Source organism: Anomaloglossus baeobatrachus, chromosome 2 (genome assembly GCF_048569485.1).
Source record: "Anomaloglossus baeobatrachus isolate aAnoBae1 chromosome 2, aAnoBae1.hap1, whole genome shotgun sequence".
Lineage (NCBI taxonomy): Eukaryota > Metazoa > Chordata > Amphibia > Anura > Aromobatidae > Anomaloglossus > Anomaloglossus baeobatrachus.
Window position 1 is genome coordinate 311,699,016 of NC_134354.1, and position 13,027 is coordinate 311,712,042.

General features: G+C 46.9%; 1 protein-coding gene across 2 annotated transcripts in view; it reads left to right on the plus strand.

Moving 5' to 3' along the window:
* DEF6 (DEF6 guanine nucleotide exchange factor) overlaps positions 1–13,027 on the plus strand; it is an 817,872-nt gene that overhangs the window by 143,936 nt on the left and 660,909 nt on the right. For both annotated transcript variants that reach the window (XM_075335891.1, XM_075335890.1), the window contains exon 5: positions 7,764–7,982. In XM_075335891.1, the coding sequence (XP_075192006.1) occupies positions 7,764–7,982 (219 nt within the window). The remainder of the gene's footprint in view (positions 1–7,763; positions 7,983–13,027) is intronic.

The following is a 13,027-nucleotide window of genomic DNA, read 5'->3' on the forward strand; positions in this document are numbered from 1 at the left end:
CCTGAGGTTTTAAAGTATTTAGTTTATATATCCAATACGTTTCTTTCCTATTTAAAATATCCAACCTATTGGGAATATATGGGGGTATCTGTTCGATCGGAGTTACCTTAAGTATGATTTTTTTATCATGACATATAGTCGTGTGTCGGGAAAGCCCATGCAGCATGTATCCCACCTTAATATTATGTCTGTGGGAGTTAATTCTATTGTGCAGAGCTTGAATGGTTTTCCCTATATAGCGCTTATTGCAGTCACATTCAATCAAATAAATAACGTAATCAGATTGACATGTCAGATGTCCTCGTATCACAAATTCCATAGTACCAGGGACCGACCCAAAACCGACCCTTCCATTCTGGATGGATCTACAACATAGGCAATTCTTAGTAAGACACCTATAGGACCCCATAGGTTTATTTGTCCCCACCATACTAGAGGGACTCCTTAGTCTTCTCGGGGCCAGCTGATTTTTCAGGTTAGCGGCTCTGCGGAAAGTGACCCCAGGATAGGAAGGTAACACCCCCTTAAGATACGGATCATTCTGCAAAATGGACCAGTGCTTCCTTAATACTCCCTTAATGGCTTCCCCATCACAGCTGAAGGTGGTCAGGAAATTAGAGGTAAAATAATAATTCGGTACTAATCTATCAACTACTTTGTCACCTAAAAAAGAATAATCTTTCTGTTTTTGATGTCTAACATCTTGATACGCTTTTTTAACAACCGTCAAGGGATAATTTTTGTCCAGGAATCTATCTTTAAGATCTCAGCCTGGTCCTTAAAATCCTTATCCAGCGTGCAGTTCCTCCTGACCCTTTGGTACTGGTTTTTAGGGATATTGAGCAGCCATTTCTCATAATGGTTACTATTACAATTAATGTAACCATTGCTGTTTACTTTTTTGAAGAAGGTCTTTGTGAGGAGGGAGCCCCCAGCATGCGAGATGGTGAGATCTAAAAAATCAATGGATGTCTGATCTATAGTGGGAGAAAATTTCAAGCCCCAGGTGTTGTTCTCTATCTCCTCCAGGAATAATAAATGATTATTTTCAACATTGTCCCAGATAATGAATAAGTCATCTATATATCTCTTATAGATCACTACATGCTTGAACAATTTAGAAGAATATATATATTGCATCTCAAAGAGTCCCATTACTAGGTTGGCAAACGTAGGAGCTGCCCTAGAGCCCATGGCAACGCCACAGCATTGGTGATATATGTGCTTCTGGAACATAAAGAAGTTATTTTTGGAAATGAATTCCATACTATCAAAAATGAATTCCTTCTGCTCCACTGGTAACCGGTCATCCACTTCTAAATATTGCCTAAAACACTCAAGCCCTAGGACGTGTGAAATATTAGTGTATAGGGAGGCAATATCAAGAGTTAAAAACAGGAACGACTCTTTCCAAGTAACATCGTTTAAGATACTGATAAGGTGAGGAGAGTCTCTAAGAAAACTTCTTAGATTCGTAACGTGCGTCCTCATAATCGAGTCAACATAGGCTACAAGATTCTCAGTCAGTGACCCAATCCCTGAGATGATAGGTCTCCCAGGGGGGTTGATCAAGCATTTGTGGATTTTAGGGAGATGGTAGTAGAATGCCATTCTCCTCCCGTCCCCGACCCTGGGTTTTCACATAATTGTTCTACATATACATAACATATGGTGCACGTGATTATATATATAATTAGGATTGAATGATATAGGTGGGATTTTCATGATTTTGGTGTACTGGGCATTTTGTATTATATGTACATATATTTTTATATTTTGTGCTTCATTCTATATTTTTTTGAGTGACTACATTCATTCGATTCTTTTATGATTTATTTTTTTGTGTTTTTTATGCTTCCTTAGAAGGGTTATAGAGTACGTCATGTTTGACAACGTGGCATCATTTCCCGACTGTTTTTTTCTTTTGAGGGATGGTCTGATGACGTCATTGTGATTATATATTGTATGTATCGTCTTACTGGGACAGATTTGATGTTATTTCTGTTCCTGGTGGTCCTGATGAAGGGAGCAGATGCTCCGGAAACGCGTCGACCTATATGACAATAAAGTGACATTGATCTGAACATCTGCCTTGGTGATCCGTTGGCGTGGCATTTGAACACCTCTCTCCTTCGCTTTCTGATAACGCGCTGTGACAAAGGCACAATGCTCACATAAGCAGTGTAGATGCAACACAGGTAAGGGCGTATTGCGGCAATAAGACCCCGAACACACACAACATCGTCACACAGAGGGTATTGCATTACAGTCCAGACTGCCACTGCCCGACAGTGCACCTGCGATAAATGCGTAACGCAATCAATATATGTTCAAAAAGGATAGGGACATGTGAAATAAAGCCTAATTAACGTGTGTCACTGTGGCACGGGAAGTATTGCACCATTGCCATAGAAATACCGTTCACATGATCAGAGTGGGTGTGACTGAGAATAGCATCTAGAAATGACGGGCATGGCTAAAGCATCATAGCCCAAGTGAAACCACACACATGAACAGAGAGGGCGTAATTCAGAAGGGGCATGTATCACTGAGAATACCAAACAGTCTCCGGTCACCAAGATCGGGCCTGCGTGAATGTCCCGGAAGCCAAACGTCACCCCGAGCGCGTCCAGCCGCAGCCATGGAGAAAAATCTCCATAGGAACAGCAAAAAAGGACGCGTCCGACGATGAAACCGAATGACCGAAGCAAACACTCAGGCGCACCGGCACAAAGAGGACTGGTGGATAAAAAACATGTATAACAAAGAGAGGTTATATCCCTGAAAAAACACGCATGCACACAGATGCCGCACATAATTACTTCACATCATACTGATTTGTGTACCATACATCTATATAACCAATACTCATATACACAGTTAAATAATCAATATGTTGTATAGCGTGTCCGAGGAATATGCGGCAACTCCGTGCGTGTCTACTGAAATCCAGTCGGCCATAAACTTCTCAAACTCCAGACGTGATCGGTTCAATATATCGGACCAAGGCATCAATACAAGGACGCATACTAAAAGAAACAAATAGAAAACCAGAAGAAAATCAATGAAAAAATTAAATAAAAAAACACAGTTAAAAACACAGACCAGTTTAATGGTGAACATAAAGGGCGCCACTATGGTGGTAAAAAAATCACACTGAAAACATCACATAAAATCGAATGGATGCTAGCATAGTATTCTTACAAAAAGGATACAAAACTCATACACTCATTCAAACCATGAGGCTGAAGAGTTTTTAAGGTCCATATCCATTCTGTTTCCCATTGTGCAAGAAGGCGACTAATATTGCCCCCCCCGCACACTTGTTACAATCTGGTCTATGCCACGTACCCTCAAAAGAGTATGATCACATTGGTGGTATATTTTGAAGTGCCTAGGTATGGTTTTGAGGCATTCCGCATGTTCCTCATCCTTGGCGGCCAGAATATCACGAACATGTTCCCTCACAGGCCGACATAGATGAGTGAACATTGACATGTTGCATAATACACCACAGCTCTTGATAAACAATTAATTTTTCTCTTGATGGAGAAAATTCTCCTATCAGAGGAAGCAAAATCATTTGCAACTTCAATGTTGGGGCACGCGACACATGACCCACAGGGTGAGCATCCATATTTTACATTATGTGGAAGGAAGGAGGAGGAGGAGGATACAAATGGAAGAACAGGTTTATCCCTTTTATCATAATGGCTAGATGTCAATAGATCCTTCAAATTCGAAGCTCGTCAAGTAGCTACCAATGGTCTCTCAGATAAATAGATCTGTAAGATGGGGTCAATGGTCAAGATTGACCAATATCTAGACATAACATCCATCTTACTCCAGTGTGAATGATATTGAGTGATCATTCTAACTGTATTTGAAGATCTCTTAATCTGACCACCAAATAGTAGTTCATCCCGCGGGGAATTCCTTGCCTTGTTATAGGCTTTTTTTAATGGACCGATTGCTATACCCGCGATCACGGAATCTTTGTTTAAGGTCCAAGGCTCTTGACTCGAAAACTGAGTCCGATAAGCAAATACGCCATAGGGGAAGGAATTGCCCCACTGGGATCGCGCGCACAACATGAGCAGGATAGGCAGATGTAGCATACAATACCGAATTGACTGAAGTGGCTTTACGGTATAGATCTGTTTGTAATTGACCAGAAGTGTCTCGTGTGACCAGCATGTCTAGGAATTCCAAGGACTCCTCATGAAATTTGTGAGTTAGCCCTAAGTTGATGTTGTTGTTGTTAAGACTCTGAATATATAAATCAAGATCAGAAATGCTGCCACCTGCTGGCTCTCACCATCTAGTTCTACATTTTTACCCTTTCTTGTCTTACTGTGTTTTGTATTTGCATCAATAAAATTTATACTCATTTTATAATTAAGTCGTAGTACAGATTTCTTTTTTCTTTTCCTACCTGGTGAGCAGTAGCTGGATCCTGTTAACCTAACTTAGCTGTTATCCTGTTGGAACCTACCACGACTGCCAGGATGTTGGCGGCCGGGTCCTCAGCTGCTCGGTCATCGGCGTCCGGTTCCAGGGTTGGGTCACAGAGCTCCCGATCAAGGGCTGGAGCAGGCAGACAGGTCGGTCTTTCCTGGACGGCATCGCTTTCGGCAGGGGCAACCAGGTCAGTTGTCACCCCTCCGCTTTGCTCTTCCTCCAGGTGTAGTGGCCTTAGTTTAGCGTAGGTCCGCATCACCGCCACCGAGCCCATCATGGAAGCCTCCCATTCCTTGATGGCGATCAGCTGCTGCTGCCTCATCTGCTGGGTCAGGCGCAGCACCTCCGCCTTCAGGTCCTCCGGTGTCCACATGCAATAGGTGCACTGATTTGCCACCTTGGCGGCCTTGTTCTGCCATCCTGAAAACTCCTCAGCGCATGCAGTCAAAGTGCGACCACCTCCTTGGAGCTCCAGTGTAGACTCTCTGTCTTGGTCATCTTTAGTTTCGTTTTTCCTCTCTGTTGGCATCCGGGGGCAGAGCTTAACGTTCACGCTACTCCAGCCTGCCAGCCCGCAAAGAGCGGGAATTTTTCCGCCACTTGTGTTCTGTAATGGCAGCTAAGTCCAAATTTCAAATAAACAGTTCTATTTCCATAAGGCGCACAGTACCCGTTTGTTGCAGGCATGAGAATCCTGTTCGTGATGCCAAATGTAGCGCCTCACGGGGCAGGTGTTTTAACTTACTCGTTACCGGGCAGGGGGTGCAGATCCTCTGCGTTGTCACGGAGTGGCCTGGCCCGGTTCCGTTACCCCGAGTCGTACAGGAAGGAGGATTGGAGGGTGGCAGGGAGGATGAAGGTAGTAGTCGGAGGTTGGAAAAGTCATTTAAGGTGATCGTGATGTGAAGCCCCACAGGTGCGGTGTAGCTGTGCATTACCTTCAGGGACTCCACATGGTGCGACAGTTCTGGTCACAGGTAAGATGTCTTCTTTTAGGATTGTCGTGACGCCACTCTCAGAATTGCGGTCAATGGGGACCGCCACTACAGATTAAGGGATGCCTGGGGCTGATGGTGGGTGCAGTCAGTTGTAATAGCCTCCTGAGGGAGAGGCAAGCCCCAGGGCCCTGTGTAGGTGTGTGGAACCACAAGTCGCAGAATGACTCACACGCACAAGCAGAATGTCTTTCAGGGGTTTTACTCACTGATGGTGGCAGGGTGAGTAACCCGGGCGTAGCTGGGATGAACCAGGCTGGAACCAGGCGTCCTTCAGGCTGACTTGTGAGGGTGGCTACTGACTCGCCTTCCTTAGCCCTTCTGTTGTTTGTGATGACCCCGACTTGCAGTCCCTATGGGGGTCACCCAGGGAAGTTACTGCTCCCCTCGTTTCGGCCCGTTTGCTTGTCGCCTGGACCAGGTCACTCCGGCTGCTTGCCTCCTGTGAACTATGGGCCCTCACTTTGCTACGTGGCTGTGGACTCTGTGGTGTTGGGGGTTTGAAGTGCCCCCTCAGGCAGGTTTGGCAGAAGAAAGATGAATCTATCTCTGCACCGGGACCTGTTACCCTTTGCGGGCCTGGTACCTCCCCAGCAGTCTCCTTACTCTGCCACCCGTTTGCTCTCTCTTTAGCCTTGGGTGGATTTCGGGTGGCACTACTGGGTGACCGATCTCCCCAGTCAGTAGTCACTGCGCGGATGCTGTTAGCTTGCAGCAGCTCCAGGGCCCTCCGTCTACTCTCCCTGAGCTCCACACTAAACTGGCTCACTTGTGGGTTCTGCATGTTTGCTCTGTCTGAGCTCCACTTCCACAATCCTCTCTCTTCAACTCCCTGCTCCAGACTCTCCTCCCTCCTTCTTCCTCTTTCCCTTTTGTGCCAGCCTATGCCACCTGGCAACCAGGCTCTCTACCACACCCCTTGTGTGGATATGGAGGCACGCCCCCACCTGGAATCTCTCAGTAGTCCTCCCAAAGGTACATGTGTGAGACCTGATTACTATGCACCTGTGTAGTCACACCTCAGTCAGCCTTCTGGATTGCCTGCATTGCACTGCCCCCAGCATGGGTGCAGTACTCAGTGGTGCCTGACCAGGTCAGGGGCACCAAAGTGACATCACCTGTGGTACGCATCAAGGGATGGGGGCCGCCGTTGTAAGGTCTCTCGCCAGGGCAGATGTTAAGTGAAGCCAGAACGGTGTTGCTCCCCACAGGTGGAGCAGGATTACCCCGGGGAGGATGGCGGGGGTGGTGTTAGTCCCCGTTGGTGCCTGGCTGCTGGGTGCCGGTAAAGGAGAGGCAGAGACAGGGGCTGCGTTTCCAGGTCTTTTTACTCACAAGTCTTTTAGGCGCTGCCCCAGAGTACCGTTCTCTGCCACGATGGGCTCCAGCCGATCCCGGATCCATGAAAGGTCAAGTCCTGTGTGTGTCAGCCTGTGATCCCTTTCCTCCTTTGATGCGCTAAGTATCGGACCCCCGTGGCATGAAGCACTTGGGGTTCTCGGTGTCAGAAAAGTGTCCCGTTCTGTATGCTGATAGCGCGGTTCCGTTATGGGGCCGGTCCTCAACCCCAGATCCTATATGCTATTTGCTGCAGACTCGTGGGACGAGTCCGGTGACTGTTCTTAGCAATTCCCCGTGACCCTTGCAGAGTTGGTAGACAACGTGAAGTATGCCTGCCCTAGGATTCTGTATCTCAACAGTGCCAGTCCTGTGGAAGCAGCTGCCCTGCTACTCCCCAGCGACTGTGTTGAATGCCTTGGTCCACGGAGCCACTTGGGGCACATCCTCTCTGCTCTGTGCATGAAGCTGTTCTCTCCGTCAGTGGTAGTTGTGTTGTGTGTTCTGAGTTGTTACCCCCAGCCGCTGCCACCGACTGGTTCACTGCTCTCACCAGGTCAACCTGCTCTTCCCACTGTGTGCTCCTGACTCCCCCTGGTGGTTGAATCTCCCTGATCCTGAGTCCCCAGTCAGGTGGATCTGGTGAGCCCCTTGTGCGGTGGCGTCCTGTAAACCCACCGCTGTAGTGACCCCCTATTTTGTTACCACCCTGGCCTGGTCCCCATTGGGGAGGGCAACCCAATGTTACTGTATGTTTGTGTAGATGGAAACCGGTACCGACCTTCCTTGGACCCAGGATAAGTACTACACCCTAATGGGGGTGCAGTACCCTGTGGTGCCTGAAGCCTCAGGGGCGCCACAGTGTCCTTGAGGCCAATAGAGTGGAGCACAATAGTGAGAGGAAGTGGGTGTTTGTGAGTTCTCCATATTTCTAGAAAACTATGTTTACTTGTTGTCTTTTTTTTCAAGGTGCAGTACCTTCTTCAGAAACTGCTTACAACAACCAGATCAGAAATGGAAGAACTGGAGATAAGAGAGATGCTGTCTTCCTTAGACCAGGGTGTCTCTGTCTGGCAGTTCCTGGACTTAGTTGGTTCACCAAAGATATTGAGAAGCATTAGTATGGAAACACTTAGAATGGCAATCCAGGATGTGTATGAGGAGATCATTCAAAATGTGCTTAAACAGGTGAGACTATTGTATAGAAAAAATGGTTTTGTATTTCATTCGCATGTAAATGTGTTATTATAAAATGACCTAAGCTTCAAATCAAAGTTTTGGGGTTTTTTGCTTACATTTTTTAGCTTGCTTTGCATATGTCACAGATCATGCATGCCAGGCTCTTCTCCAACACTTCCATAGAAGTCAATGAGTCACTCATAGACACGAGTCAAGTCCAAGAAGCACCATTTACGGCCCATAATGTCATTTTCTGCAGCCCCGGGCAGATTCCCAGGGATAGCAGTGATCGTCTGGCAGCCGTGTTTTGCCAGCTGTGGGCTCTTTAAGTGCTCTTTTGATTGCAGAATACTGCAGAACATGCAATGAAGAATTAAATATTGACGCTGGCCAGTGCAAGCGTCAAGATCAAGATGTACTTTAAGGGCAGAGTCAATGCACTCTGTGCTCTATTCTCACCAGCAAAGACAGCAGCCCCAGCATCTCCTGTGATGTATATACTCCAGCTTCAATATCTCCTGTGATGTATATTTGCCCCAGGGTCTCCTGTGATCTATAAATGCCCCAGCGTCTCCTGTCATGTTTAGATGCCCCAGCGTCTTCTGTGATGTATAGATGCCCCTGCATCCTCTGTCATGTATAGTTGCCCCAGTGTCTTCTTTGATGTATAGAGGCCCCAGCGTCTCCTTTGATGATGCCCCAATGTCTCCTGTCATGCATAGATGATCCAGCATCTTCTATGACCTATATATGCCCCAGTGTCTCTTGTGAGCTATATAGATGCCCCAGTTTTTCCTGTGATGTATAGATGCTCCAGCATCACCTATGAGTTATAGATGCCCCAGTGTCTACTTTGATGTACATATACTTTAATATCTCCTGTGAAGTATATATATGCCCTAGCATCTACTGTCTATGTATAGATGCCCTAGCATCTCCTGTGATGTATAGATGCCCCAGCGTCTCCTCTGATGTATATAATGCTGCCCCAATGTCTACTGTGATGTATAGATTCTCCAGCGTCTCATGTGATGTATATATGCCCCAGCATCTCCTTTGATAAATATATGCCCCAGGATATCCTATATGATGTATACAGTAGTCTCAGTGTATTCTATGTGATGTATTTGTTACTGGCAATGTGTAAAAACAGGCATTCTATAGAATACCTAGGCAATGTATACAATGCCGGAAATGGGTCGTCAAAGTGTGAAATGCATCAGATGTTCATACATTTCCTAGTCAATCTATAAAATACCTATATGACAAACAGGCTGAGTATAGAATACTACAGGGGTGTGGTCCGTCCAAAAGTAGGTGGACAGAGCAGGCAGCAGCAGATCTGTGAAACTGGCTCAATTGCCCTTAGCAGAGGTGTATGTGCAAGACTAAAGGGCACGTTACACGCTACGATATATCTAACGATATGTCGTCGGGGTCACGTCGATAGTGACGCACATCCGGCATAGTTTGACATATCGTAGCGTGTGACAGCTACGAGCGCCTGTGATCGAGCAAAAATACTCACCTTATCGATGGGGGGCGGGTGCGATCGCACGAGAAATTGACGTGTGTAAAGCAACCTTAAGTGCCAAACTAACAAATGCCTTTGCATAAAAAAAAAAATGAAGTGCAATTTAAAATGCCATTCTAGCCTCCCGTGCTGCAACAAATAGTCAGGAATGACACTTCTGATTCCTTTTTTTTTTCCCAGCAAAGATATCCTGTTGTTCATTTTGCATTTCTTCTTTCATGTGTTTGACTGTTTGTTACTAAAGACTAATAGGAATGACACTTCTGTTTCTTTGTGTTTTTCCCCTGTAAAGATATCCAGTTGTTCATTTAGGATTTCTTCTTTTATTAGCTTGTTGACTGTTTGTTACTTTTTTCATTAGTTTTTTTGACTGTAAAGGCCCCGTCACACTAAGCAACATCGCTAGCAACATCGCTGCTAACGAACAACTTTTGTGACGTAGCCGCGATGTTGCTAGTGATGTCGCTGTGTGTGACATCCAGCAACAACCTGGCCCCTGCTGTGAGGTCGTTGGTTGTTGCTGAATGTCCTGGGCCATTTTTTAGTTGTTGCTGTCCCGCTGTGAAGCACACATCGCTGTGTGTGACAGCGACAGAGCAACAACTAAATGTGCAGGCAGCAGGAGCCGGCTTCTGCGGAGGCTGGTAACCACAGTAAACATCGGGTAACCAAGAAGCCCTGTCCTTGGTTACCCGATATTTACCTTTGTTACCAGCCTCCGCCGCTCTCACTGTCAGTGCCGGCTCCTGCTTCTTGCACATGTAGCTACAGCACACATCGGGTAATTAACCCGATGTGTGCTGTAGCTAGGAGAGCAGGGAGCCAGCGCTAAGCATTGTGCGCTGCTCCCTGCTCTCTGCACATGTAGCTGCAGTACACATCGGGTAATTAACCCGATGTGTGCTGTAGCTAGGAGAGCAGGGAGCCAGCGCTAAGCGGTGTGCGCTGCTCCCTGCTCTCTGCACGTGTAGCTGCGTGCGCTGGTAACCAAGGTAAATATCGGGTTGGTTACCCGATATTTACCTTAGTTACCAAGCGCAGCATCTTCCACGCGGCGCTGCTGGCTGGGGGATGGTCACTGGTTGCTGGTGAGCTCACCAGCAACTCGTGTAGCCACGCTCCAGCGATCCCTGCCAGGTCAGGTTGCTGGTGAGATCGCTGGAGCGTCGCAGTGTGACACCTCACCAGCAACCTCCTAGCAACTTACCAGCGATCCCTATCAGGTTTGATCGTTGTTGGGATCGCTGGTAAGTTGTTTAGTGTGACTGGGCCTTTACTAAAGACTTTTCCAATCTGGGCATTATATCAGACTTTGCCTGAGCAGTTCTTTTCATTCTTTATAATACCTAGACATTTTATGTAATGAATAACTTTTCCATTCTGGGCATTATATCACACTTTGTCTGAGCAGTTCTTCTCATTCTATATAATACCTAGACATTTTATGTAGTGCCTAGGAAAAGTATAGAACAATGCAGATATTTCATACCTTGCCTGAAAACGACAGGGATTGTATACATTGCCTAGGTATTCTATAGAATGCCGGGTTTTCATACATTGCCTGTAACATATATAGAACAGTCTCAGTGTCCCTTATATGATGTTTATAGAGCAGTCTCGGTGTCTCCTATGAGATGTACCGTATTTTTCGGATTATAAGACGCACTTTTCCTCCCAAAAATTTGGGAGGAAAATGAGGGCTGCGTCTTAAAATCCAAATATAGCTTTACCTCTGGGTCCTGTCTGTGTGGCGATCGGGCGGCCGGTTGCCTGTGGCTGCGTGCAAGCAGCCGGGTACCTGTGCTTGCGTGCGAGTGGCAGCCAGGTACCTGTGGCTGCGTGCGAGCGGCAGTCGGGTGCCTGTGCGGGCGGCAGTCAGGTGCCTGTTGGTGCTGGCTTCCTCTCTGTGCGGGTGGGCGGGCGACTGTGCAGCAGGTTTCCCAGTGTTTCCGCGGTCCCAGTTTCAAATGATGGCGCTGGGAGCGGGCGCGTCCGCAGATGGAGCTCTTGGATGAGAGCTCCGTCAGCGCGTGCGCAGATGGAGCCCTTGGATGAGAGCTCCATCTGCGCATGCGCCGCTCCAGGCGCCATCAGTTGAACCGGGACTGCGGACACTGGGACACTCACCGCAGCGGCCTGCTGCACTACTCACCCGCCGCCGCAACCACGGACGGCGTCGCGCCTGCCACCACGGACCCCGCCACGCCTGCCACCACTTACCCTGCCACGCCTGCCACCACATACCCCGCTGCGCCTGCCATCACGTACCTCGCCGCGCCTGCTACCACGGACCCCGTCGCACCTGCCACCACGGACCCCGCCGCACCTGCCACTATGGACCCTGCCGCACCTGCCACTACTGACCCCGCCGCACCCGCCACTACAGACCCCGCCACCACTGACCTGCCGCGCCTGCAAGCACAACCTCTGCCTCCTGTGACCCCGCTTCACCACCACTGCTGCCCCTCTCCGGTAAGACAACACTGGAGTATAAGACGGACCCCATTTTTATTTTTTTACCTTTTTTATGTCTAAATTTGGGGTGCGTGTTATAATCCGGTGCGTCTTAGAAAGCGAAAAATACAGTATATTCAGCAGTCTCAACGTCTTTAGTGTGAATTATATAGAGTAGTCTTGGTGTCTTTTATGGGATGTGTATATAGCAGTCTCCTTTTTTATTTTAAGTATACAGAGCAGTATCAGTGTCTCCTACGGGATTTATATTCAGCAGTCCCAGTTTATCCAATGTAATGTATATAGAGCAGTCTTAGTGTCTCCTAAGTGATGTATATAGAGCTAGGGTCTCCTGTGTGATACTGCTGACCTCCCACTGCTTGCGTTCAATAATGCAATGCTAGCAGTGATGAATTTCTGATTGTGAGAATTGCAGTGCAATATACCTCTGTATTCAGAATTTACCGTTGCGAGCAATCCTTTTCAAAATTCATTGCAAAGAATCGACTGTGCTCCAGACTGACGCAACTCCAGAAAATCAGTTGCAAGTAGCAACATCATCAATACCATCTAAAAACACGTGTCAGCAAAAAAGAAGCAGTTCCAGACATCATAATAGGAGTTAATTAATTGTTTGACCAAGTGTACAGTAGCAGGATAAATTTCAAGTTGATAATTTTGTAAGGCCTGCGAATAAGGCTATCAATATTTAAATGGCCTCTGGCAGGAAAAAGGTTCCCCACCCCTGTGATTGAAGGACTGCTGTTAAGAGAATAGAAAAGCAGTTTAGGCAAGATAACTGCCAACTTAATTATTTATAGAAAGTAAAATAAAAAATCAACATTCAGAGAAAAGGCAGAATAGAAAAAATATGTTACTATGTGTTAGTTTTAATTGTTAAAAGATTTAGAATATTCTCTGAGTTGTTGCATCACTACAGTAAACGCAAATGTACGTTGTTGGTAGCACTGTACCCCGTCCATATAGATGGTAGCAAGAATGTTTGTTTTTCATCTGTCAGCTAAAAGGAGGATGTGCAGGATCAACATGGTCCCAACAGTGGCGT